The sequence below is a fragment of the Typopeltis vanoorti genome, chromosome 25 (assembly GCF_054136105.1).
Source record: "Typopeltis vanoorti isolate ZY-2024b chromosome 25, IOZ_Tvanoo_1.0, whole genome shotgun sequence".
NCBI lineage: Eukaryota > Metazoa > Arthropoda > Arachnida > Uropygi > Thelyphonidae > Typopeltis > Typopeltis vanoorti.
This window is the reverse complement of record NC_143573.1, coordinates 51,857,064-51,869,603: the sequence shown is the minus strand read 5'-3', so window position 1 is coordinate 51,869,603 and position 12,540 is coordinate 51,857,064. Positions and strand designations below refer to the sequence as shown.

The 12,540-nt window shown below is 34.3% G+C and overlaps 1 protein-coding gene across 1 annotated transcript in view; it reads right to left on the bottom strand.

Annotated features, from left to right (window-relative positions):
* LOC150092745 (ATP-dependent RNA helicase A-like) overlaps positions 1–12,540 on the bottom strand; it is a 337,554-nt gene that overhangs the window by 84,229 nt on the left and 240,785 nt on the right. Inside the window, 1 exon segment of the mRNA XM_090414778.1 lies at positions 7,146–7,298. Coding sequence (XP_090270904.1) covers positions 7,146–7,298 — 153 coding nt within the window.

Sequence of the window (12,540 nt, the reverse complement as noted above, 5' to 3'; positions counted from 1 at the left end):
ATGCAATGAACATGTTATCTGTGATGATTTCATTGTCATATTCTCTCTTTCTTGGATAATGTATCAAACTTGACACCTGAAAGTCATTAATCATCATATGTAACATGCATGAACTCTTTTATACCAGCAATCAATCACAAAAGTTTATACAACAATGTACAGACTGCACACAATGTGTGATTAAAACTATTAATCCAATATTTTTCAATTTATAAAATGCATGGCTGCCAGAAGCATGCATTTTTTGTTTGTGTTAAATATCTTCCTGAAGATGCTGTCAGCCATAAAGACAGCATCTTCAGGAAGATATTTATAAGCCATAAAATATGTAGCCAAAATGTTCAGTTTTAATGAATGGTTCAACCTTTATTGAGGTCTCTCAAGTGGGAGCCAGGCCCAGAAATGCTACCTTACCCCAGTCCTGAAGATATTTTCAGGCACAAACTTTGTTTGCTCACACTTGGATAAAGGATTAAACTAAATTTATTATAGTCTAACCAAGTGAAAAATAAACTTTCATCATCTCGCCTGTTGTATAATAACAGGCATTTTGACATTCAATTCCTTGTTTCCAATAAAAAGTGAACACACATATATAATCACCCCCAACACACACATATACAACACTCCCACACACACTGTACCACATTCACATCCCCCCCCACACTATACCACATTCGTACGCACACATATACAACACTCCCACACACACAAAACCACATTAGTTCGAAAATAAGGGTTTTATTGTTAAAATAATGAAAATGTGCGATAAGCATGTATAAAATACCATAACATCTTACATGGGGTGTTTCAGAGGGGTGTTCTAGAACTGCTTGAGGGTCAAAACTGTATAACTGAGAGGGAGACCTCCACGAATCAGACAAATCTGTTACTTGACAAGTAACAGACTGATTTGGAGGAAAATTGTAGATAGGAAGGTAGTATTGATGTAATTTTTTTTCATGTAGTACTATCATATCCTGTACACCCCCTTAAGGGTACATGGCAGGAATTTGATGATGATGATAAAAATAGCAATATGGAATTAGGAATTATGTAAACTTAATTAATGCAATGCTGCACACTATCTTAATATACAGGAATTAATAATGATTAAAATGTTTATATAGGGGTGCCTAAGGTTCAAAGCTGTATAACTGAGAGGATACCTCCACATAGACTTAAAAGGAGTGCAGAGAAGTGACAGGACTTCTCACCTAATATCCAATCCTCGCCATCTTGTGGTGCACCCTGTTAGGTATCTACTTGGATACTGAACAAATGAGGATAGGCTGGCAATTTGGGATTTTGCTGACCAAATTGCCAGCCTATTGGCTTAAACCAAAATAAAAAATGACGGTACAACATGACAGAATTCCATGCCAGCTGAGATGTCGCCCAGTTAAACAAGGCCCCTGTTGTTTTTGCCAGGGAACCAGGGCAAACAGCGAAAAGTCAACTACTGGAACAAATCCTAAAACACGCCCCAACTCAACATCACAACAGTTCAAGATCAGTACTATCAACATAAGAAGCCTGAATGGCAAAGAAATAGAGCTGGCTGAGGAACTGGATAAGTACCAGATCGACATAATAGGGGTGACAAACAAAAAAGACAAAAACAGGTGAGATCTTTCTATGCAATAAATACAAAATGCTACATTCAGACAATAACAATCAGCGAAAAGAAGGAGAAGTAGTGAACATTAAATATGAGGCTAACACATCACTCTACTTGATATTGCCTCTTGAATAAGAGGCAATATCAAGTAGAGTGATGTGGGCAAATATCAGAATGGAGAACTGAAAAATGAGACCAAAATGCCTATGGTCCCACAGTAGGTTCCAGTAAGGTAGAAGTGGAGGAATTTTTTGAGGCTTTAGAGAAAGCAACTGACACAATGAAAAAAAAAAGGAAAAGTTGGTCCTTGTTGGGGATCTAAAGAGCAGAGAGGGAAATGATTATCAAACATAGAAAAAGATTTTGGGAAAATTTGGAGAAAAAGAGCAAAGCTAATAATAATGGCATATATTTGTTCAATTTCTGGTCAGGACATGGGCTGCTTATTACTAACACAATGTTCCAACATAAAAATGTGCATAAATTCATATGGAGAGAAGTAAGGAATAAGAAAAGTCTTATTTACTAGGTTATTGCTGATACTGTTGTTGCCTCACTGGTGCAGGACACTAGAGTGTAGAGAGGATTTGAAATTGGAAGTAATCACCATTTAGTCTTGAGCAGGATAAAACTGAATTTAATATTGAAAATAACATGTAAGAAAGTTCAAAAGATACATTTCGGTGATTACACCACATTTTTTTTATTATTCAGTTATATAAAACACTGAAATTTTATTATTTAAAAACACTTTTTTATTATTTAGTGTTTTATATAACTGAATAATAAAAAAATGTGGTGTAATCACCGAAATATATCTTTTGAACCAATTAGCCACAGAAGTCTATGCCTGCAATGTAAGAAAGTGTTTTAAAGTGAAGTTGAGCATCTCTCAGATTTGAAATGTAGACTAAAATACACAAACATTCAAGAAAACATTAAAGAGTTTGAGAATAGGAACCAAACCTCAGAGATTCAGTGACAAGCCCTATGTTTGATATTAAATCGAGTGTCAGACAAGGATGTGCATTTATCCTCTCTGTTATTCATTATCTATATGGATCACATTATGAAGGAAAGTGGTATTAAACCTGATATCAAAATTGGAGATGTTAATCCCAGCTCTTTACGTCATGCAGATGTTATACTTGTATATAAATCTAGTACAAGTCTGCAAGATTCCCTGACTAAACTGAATGACTTGCAATGACAAGTCCAAGACAAAAATAGGGAAACATTGAAAATATCACCTGCATTATGAATGGAGACCCTATAGAACAAGTAAGACATTTCAGCTACTTAAGCACAATTTTTAGTGAAGATGGTAAATTAAATATGGAAATAAACAACAGAATCAACAATGCCGGTGTGTCAGGAAGTCAACTGAATAAATTTATATGGAATAAGAGAGAAATTAGTCAAAACACTAAATTTGCTGCATACAAAACAGTGTTCAAACCAATTTTAACTTATGGATCTGAGAACTGGATTAGAAATAATACACTTGACCAAAGACTAGAGATTACAGATATCAGAGTCCTGAGAAAGATGGTGTCCATTGCAATATCATATTAAAAATGAGGATATTAGGAAAGAACTTCAGATTGTTAGCATCCAGTAATGTGCTATCAGAGCTAATCTCTGAAAGTTTTTTTTTTTATGGTCACTTCAACAGAATGGGAGAGGAAAGATTAATAAAACAAGTGTTCTCTGCAAAGTCAGCAGGAAAACAATCCAGAGGAAGACCAAGATATAGGTGGATTGATACAGTAAAACCGGCATTAGAAGACAGAAATGCAGTAAACCCTTGATTTAAAGGACAAAATTTCCGGTCCATATATATCACATGTGGAAATGAACACCCTGTTAATTTTAAAATGCTTTTAATCAAGATTTGCTTATAATCAAATTAATAGGTTATTTTTTGTTATTAATTTCCTGTTATTTTTAATAAATTTTAGCAAATAGGCCATTACAGGTTGGAGAAAAACTGTAGTAATTTAGCCGACATAAATGAGTCACCGCTTATAAAACATGTTCAGCGAATGATTATGACGTGATCGCACTAATCGCACTGTAATTGGTTCTTTTGTCGCCTGCATGGCGTGACTTTCTGCGGCAGTTTTATTACACATATTGTCGTAATTTTAGGGAGTTAATTATAAAAAAATAGCAGAATTCAAAAGTTCAAAAAAAACTTGATAGTTTTCTCAAAGCAGGATTACCTAAACCAAGCGCCTCAACATCGAACATTAACTTACCTAAAAGTGTGTGTAAAACAATTTTTTTCTTATTACAGTGCTAATATTGATAAAATTATAGTATAATGTTACTGGTATTTTTATTTTAAAAAATCGATGATTTAACAGACACCCCTTAGCCCCTATTAGTCCGTTAAATCAAGAGTTTATCATATAAGATCTGATAATGTAGGAGTCTTAACAGATTGATTTGGAGGAAAATTGTTGATAAAAAGTTAGTAATGATGCAAGTTTTTCATGTAGCATTATAATATTCTGTATATCCCTTGAGGGTACATGTCAAGAATTTGATGCTGAAGAACATTTTAGACTGTAAAAAATGTTAAAATTCCTTTCTTAGTACTGTATTGCTGTTTGCATCTATAAATTCAAGATATCAAAATCCTATCATGGTTCCAACATATACATGAAGGAAACATGAAGCTGAATTTAATCTGAAAGCTGTAGCATACACAAAGGAGCACAACCGCACTGTGCCACAAGAATATGATGTAATGGAGAAGATGGTAAGATAATGGAGATTACAGGAAGACATGTTTAAAGAGTATTCCCAGAAGTAAATGTGCAATGAGAAGGGAGGAGTGATTATTAACTGAATTTAGGTAATCCTTTAACAGACAGTTTTCAGCAAAATGAATAATAATTGTTGTAGCAAGTAATAAAATCCACATTATGGCACTCGAGTGGGAAAGGCATAGTGAATTTTTTCCTGGAGTGATGCAATTTATTACTGAGGCAAGAAAACTAAAGTAATGCAGACATTAATTAACACAGATCCTGATGGTAAAATTAGTAGGTTTTTTTTTTTAAATACAAAGCAAATAAATAATGCATGCCAAGAAATTATATATTCTTGTTTAATCCTTTTTCCCAGATCCAACAATCAAACCACCAGGATTCACAATCTATTTTAATACCTCTGGAGTCAGCTAAACAGATTTAGGACTGGACAAAACTGCTGTGCACACTTATTACATCTGCAGGGAATTTCACAGTCATCCGTTTGCATTTCTGGCGTTGTAGTATATGGGGCAGTCATCACCAATGACTGTCCCATATACTCCTTTCATGGAGGCCTCTGGAATTTGCATTTATTCTCAGACAGTGCCACTATTTGGTTAAATGTCAGCCTGTATATAGTTTTTCTTAATAATTTCTTGTATTTTCCCCATACACTAAATAAATAAATAATCCTTTCCTCAAGTTTAAGCAAACAAAGTTTGTGAGTGAACAATCTTCACAACTAGGCTACATATATAGAAAGACTCCTCTTGGCTTAACTTGCCTTAATGTCCAAATATTCAAAGCATCCTCATGGATGTGTACATTGATATGCATTATGGAAAACTCACATTGGTTTAGATCTATATTAAGATATCATCAGTGTGCCAGTCATGATCAGAAAGCTAACTATGTTGTTTCATTAATGAAGAAGTCATTTTCCATATACAAAAATTCAATATCAAAGAAGAAAAAGAATAAAAATAATTTAAGGAGCCAGCTGTTGAAAAATGATGATGCAGCCTTAGTTCTTTTAAATAAAAAGAATGTGTTTTGGAGAAAATTCAGACTTATAAAACCCTTAAAGAGTTCAATAATACATTATTGTATCAGTTTGTGTGATTCACACAGGTTCTCACAGCATATTCTCCTGGTCTAGTAGTTATTACTGCTAATTGGAATGTAAATTACTACACCAGGAGAATATGCATTTGAAAAAACATCGTTTTTTTCTCAAAGGGTGTACAGGATATGACAGTACTACATGAAAAATTTACATCATTACTAACTTCCTATCTACAATTTTCCTCCAAATCAGCCTGTTACTTGTCAAGACTTCAACATTATCAGATCTTATATTTCTATCGTGCAAGACACTTTGTACCGTATCAATCCACCTATATCTTGGTCTTCCTCTGAGTTGTTTTGATGCCAACCTGGCAGAGAACACTTGTTTTGCTAATCTATCCTCTCCCATTCTATTTAAGTGACCATACCACCTGAGATTAGCTCTGCTGATGCATTCCTGGATGCTGACAATGTCAAGTTCTTTCCTAATATCCTCATTTTTAATATGATATTGCCATTGATGCCATCTGTTCACGCCTACAATCTTTCTCGGGACTCTCATATCTGCGGTCTCTAGTCTTTGGTCAAGTGTTTTACTTCTGACCCAGCTCTCAGATCCATAAGTTAAAACTGGTTTGAAAATTGTCTTGTATACAGCTAATTTAGTGTTCCGACTAATTTCTTTCTTATTCCATATGAATTTATTCAATTGACTTCCCACCATACCAGCTTTGCTGATTCTGTTGTCTATTTCTATATTTAATTTACCATCTTCAGTAAAAATCGTGCCTAAGTAGCTGAAATGTTTTACTTGTTCCACAGGTTCTCCATTCACAACACAGTTGACATTTTCAATGATTCTGCCTATTTTCATTGTCTTTGTCTTTTCATTGCTGACCTTCATACCATATCTATTACAACAACTATTCAATTTAGTCAGAGAATCTTGCAGACTTGTAGCGGATTTATTTAGAAGTATAACATCATCTGCATAAAGCAAAGAGCTGACATTAACATCTCCAATTTTGATATCTTTTTAATAGTACAATCATTTTAGCATGTTGACTTTGTCAAATGCTTTCTCGAAGTCAATGAAGCAAATGAATATTACCTTCTTTTGGTGAATACATTTTTGAAATAAGATCTGAGAACAGAAAAGGGTCTCTCTTGTTCCCAAACCGTTTCTAAAGCTGAATTGGGTATCACTGATTGTGTCTTCACATTTTCTGTATATATTTTTTTGAATTATTTTCAGAAACATTTTGAGAACGTGACTCATTAGGGTGATCATTCTATAGTCATTACAAGTTTTCGCATTTACTTTTTTAGGTAGCATGATGAAGGTAGACTGTAACCAGTCTTGAGGGATTATGCCTGTATCGTAGATCTTATTAAATAGCTTTACTAATATGTCAATGTTGTCACCTTCTAATAACTTTACTATTTCTGCTGGTATTCTATCTGGTCCTAGGGCTTTACCATTTTTAGCTGAGTTTAGTGCACATTCTACCTCTGATCTTAGAATGCATACAGCTTCCATATGTTCATAAGTTTATAAACATTTTATAACAAGAAAAAAATAGTCACATGTGATATATTAATATCACATGTGACTATTTATATATCACATGATACTGCTTAATTTTTGCTAAACAGCTAAACAATGAATTAGTCTACAATAACTATAAACGTACTTTTCAAATCGTGCTCGGCTGCATAAATGGAAACAGAAGCCTGGTCTAACTCGTCCTGCTCTACCCCTCCGTTGTTCTAAATTCGTTTTAGATGCCCAAACTGTAGCATAATTTGTCATATTGTTGTGAGAGGTGAATAACTTCATCTTTGCTCTGCAAAACATTTTTATGGAAATGAATATCAATAGAAAATTAGATGTGTTTGTCTACACTCTAAATTAAATAATACTGCTACTCAATGAATAAAATTCAAATAAAAATGTCAAAATGTGAAATAATAGAATTGTAAATAAAGGAAACAATGAAATTTAATAACTACAGTCATAGTATTAGACTACTGAATTAAGTACGAAATGATTATAGAGAATGATAGAGGCTTTACACTTTTTTTTTCCCTTATAAAATGATATTATCGTCTACTGCTAGTGTAACAATGTTTGTAATAATTCATCATTCCAAATCATTGTTTTATTTTGTGACTAAAAATGGTTAGAGTTAAATCAAATCATTACTAAAATTTTAATCAAGGTCCTAAGTACCAAAGGCCAAAGTTTTACTCTTTAGAGACATGTGAACACAAGATTATTTTAATATTTGCCAAATATTTCAGTCTGAAAATAACAGACTATCTTCAGTGGCTACATAGGAACAGTTTTTAACAAGGTGGAATACCAACAATTGATCATTCAAAAGTAGAACGAGCCGCATGATGTTACATTGCTAAGTATTAAAGAGAGGAAAAATTTCATCAGAGTGATGATTAAACTATAGGTATTAATTCACAATTTCATGTAATAATCTTAATTTATAAATAACATTAGACTAATGTAGGAATTACAAGTCTCAATTAAAAAAAAAAAATTAATGTGTTATCCTGATTAAACTTTCCCATATTTTTGATAAGGAAATACAGTCATTTCGATTCAAGTTAGCGAGTTGAAATAAAGCCTCAGCACTTTCTTTAAATAGCCGTTCAAATTCATAGTGACATCTGTGTAGAAGGCGAGTCTTAGACCAGAGGATGTTGTGGTTTGTCTTTATCCTGTGCTGAGCCAATCCAGACTTATCGGATTTGTTGTGCTGAATGTATGATTGATGTTCTTGAATTCTTTTTTCAAGATTCCCACTTTGGTCAGTTAGTTATGCATCTAAAATACTGTAATTGTAATCAATAATAATTAAATGCAATAAACTGGGAGAACTGAAATATTTAACAAATATTACTGACTTATGTGACCCTTGAGCTTGCGTTTGTGGTATGTTTGACAGTTTGACGATAATCGGGATAGTGGGGATAACAATTTTATCATCTCCGATTCTGGGAATGTTTGTTGCAATTAAGCAGAAAATGAAATCGTATAATCGTAATATTGTAGTGACATTAAATTATGTGAGCAGGCATGCAAGACATTGACTACATCCATTGCTACAGACCTTTACTAAATCCTCAATGCTGCACAGTAAATTACTAAAGCAACGATACATATTAATACCACCACCACCATGTAAGAAAGGTTTCCAGGAATTGCTCACAATTTTAAGCTTACTGGGAAATATATAGCTATCCACTCGGAGGTTGAACAAACAAAATATTTGAAAATGAACATGATTGACAAGAATGGAAACAAGATAGATAAAAAATAATTATTTATCTTGAGATGGGGGTTAATATTTTATTTTTCATAATTTTACAAATTTAAAATATTCAACCATCTGCTATTCATGTGCTACTAAATCTTTTTCCAGGTGCCACCAGCTGGAAAATGCTGATCTAGATGAAAGCATGGGATACCAAGCGATCTTTCAATTTGGTAATCAGAAATTTTCTTTTCAAGATATAGAAAAATAGATGCATCCAGATAGTTTTATACATGGTACTATAACCACTTATGAAGAAACATAGGTGGTTATAGTACAACTTAATAGCATATGTATTATAATAACAATATACTGAAGTTGAATGATTTTTAAGTTAAATAATCTTCCTAAGAGAGGAGAGATGGCTGTATATTTTATAAACTTAAACAGTCACCATGAATTTTTACAGCAATGTAATTCCCTCCTCTCTCATACACAGTTATAGTATGTTGATATTATAAAGCTAACACACACACACGCACACACACATATATATATGTTAGCTTGCTCACAATTTTAAGCTTACTGAGAAATATATATATATATATATATATATATATATATTTATTATATATATTTCTCTCTCTCTCTCTATATATATACATACCAGGTGATTATAAAATAACGTCAAGTGTTCTGAGCCCTCTAGCGAGTAAGGTATTGGACAAAACAAACCAATATTTGGTAGACGTACACAGTGGAACATGGGGATTCAATTTAACAAAAAAAAAAAAAGTATCAAAAGTCGCCAACAGGGGTAATTTTAGAGCTGTTTACGAGTAAAATGCATTAATTTGCATTATTGTGTTTCTTGTGAGCGATCATGCAATAAAAGGTAAGCCTGTGAGATTTCTTATCATTCGTAGACTAACTGCTTTTCGATGCCTCTTACCTTACATGAGCATGCTTTGTTAGTCAATCTCTATTATCAGCGGAACAATAATGCCAGTGCTTGTCTGCGTGATTTTCGGCGTATGAAAAATTTATGAAAAGGTCCAATTAGTGTAACAAACTTACGAAAACTGATTCGGCGATTTGAAACTAATGGAACTCTAGCAGTGCAGGTAGGCAGGGGACGCAAACCAATCAATCACCAACAAGTTGAACAAGTTGCAACTGCTATTGTGTAACAGGAGATGATGAATGTGCAGGGTACCAGCAGTGCACGAGCAATATCCAGGCAAACGGATATCGCATATACAACGGTGTGGAAAATCCTACATCAGATGTTGAAGTTTTACCTGTATAAAATCAGTCATGTTCAAGAACTGCGCCCTGGTGATGCGATCACGCAAATCAACTTATCTTTGAGATTCTTAGTGCGCATGGAAGTGGATGATGCATAGCCGTGGCAGATTTTATGGAGTGACGAAGCGCACTTTTATTTGAATGGTGATATTAACACACGCAACTGTCGCATTTGGGCTGCAAATAATCCACACGTGTGTCTGCAGATTTACGGCATCTTTTATCATCAGTCCATACTTTTACGAGGAAAATTGCCAAAATGGACCAGCGCCTGTTCCCTCAATGCTGACAGGTATGCCAATATGCTACAGAACTTTGTGGTGTAATAGTCTGAGGTTTGTTTGTTATATATATTCTTGTATCTTTAATGTTTCTTCAAATTAATATTCGTTTTCTATCATTTCCCTTCTTTATTGTTCTACTATAAGTATAATTTTTCTTGCCTGGGATCTCCAGATATTTATTTGATTTCAGACTGCACCTATAAAAAAATCCCTTATAGGCAAAAGAAAGATTTTTTTTACCCTAGTAGATCAATTAATCACTTATCCTATTTCAGCCAAGGTTTGCAGTCATGGCAAAGTTTACTCATAAATCACTACTAATCATTGGGGTTCCGCTATCAGGTCCGAGTTTATGTTTGAATCAGTGTATTGCAAAAAGATTAAATCGAACAACTATTTTTATCAACAATAACAACAAGTTTAATTTCTGATCAAATAATTATACATCACATGAAATCACAAGATTCATTTATGGAAGGTAATTCTTAGTCTTTCTCAATCACTCAATGTTGGTTTCTAATGAATTCTCTTGCACTTACTTAGTTAGACTTTCAAACAGCATACTTTATATTAAAACTATCAGGAAGTTATACACATAACATGAATTCGTTAGGTGTGCTTAACATTCCCAATTTAGTGTCTATCAAAATACAACATACATGTATACAAATATATCTCTCAGAATTTCATTCCTTTCAAGTACTTAATCATAATCTAGGCAATAATATTTATACAATCCACCTCATTGAGTTTCAAACATTCCATTGATATGACATCAGGAACATACTCTATCATAAAATTCAATCATAAGTACACATATAATCAATCAAAGAAATTTCAATAGCTCAATATTTTCTCCCAGGGAAATTAACACTCATGTTTCACTCATTGGCTCTTTTACACTTTTATAAGAAATGTTAACATTCTAATACTATCTCCTTAAACCAGACAACTTAGCAGTTCGAGAGGGAATCCTTTCTTAAATCACAAACAAACTATGAAAAAAATAGACTCACATGGGTCTCTATCTTGTATGTGTCTTCCATCCTTCTTTCCTTATTCTGGCGCTTGAGTGGATGTTTCTTTCTTCCAGTCAGTGTTTTGGAATTCTCCTCGAAGCGTTATAGGACATCGATGAATAGTCATGGCAGCTTACAGGATATATGGTAGGCTTTTTCTGGTGTCTTGAACTGTCCGGCGAAGGATTTCTGTGTAGGTCAGGTCGTGTGCATACTTGACGTCATGACCAATACGGCAAGATTTCTCCTTAACTTATTGCCTCCGGATATCTTCGGCTGTGACTGGAACGACTATCTGTGGACAGGCCTCTCCATCTTCCCCACCGGAAAATACGACACCTTGTCCTCGATCTCTCATGGATGGATCACTTAGGATGAAGAAAAGGAAGCCCCTCTCATCTTCAAACCAACCCTTTTATACACCAGAGTTCCTGCACCTTTGATTAAGTTTTTGGGATCCCTAGCGTCCACATGCGAGTCTTGCTATTAGTTTGGAGAACCCCGTATTATGTTTCTTGAAAATTCGCCGACGATCATACTTCCACCCTTTACCGCCTTAATCTTGCCTATGGGCCCTTCTCTTTGATTCGCGCCACACCCTTTCATTATTGACCTTGAAGGCCACCTGCGATGGGTCTTGCACACAATCTTCAAAAGACATGCTGAATTTCGGGTGATGCTCTTAGTCTCAATACTGCTACATCCCTTCTTAAACAATGAGCGGGCTAATTCCCCTTTGGGCTTATTTTGCTCTTTATACAGATGGCTTTACATAGATGTTTAAAATATACATTTTTATAAAAATTATTCAGGTGAATTCCTACTGTAAAAAGTAATGTTTTTAGATGATTTATTTTGGCAATATCGAATTTTTACAGTGGTTCCACAACTGCAGCAAATAGGATGTCTCGATTCGACCATCTTCATGCAGGATGGTGCACCACCCCACATTGGACTTCAGGTACAGCGTGTTTTGCGACAACATTTCTCTGACAGAAGAATCATTAGTCGTGCATTTCTCACGCCATGGCCACCGAGATCGCCTGATCTCAATCCTTGTAACTTTTGGCTGTGGGGTTTTCTTAAAAGCATTGTGTATCAAGGACATGTTGTACCTGATATTCCAACTTTGAAAGATCGAATAACGTTACACGTGAGACAAATCAATTCCAATATGTTGCGAGCCACTGTGGAAAATGTCATGCA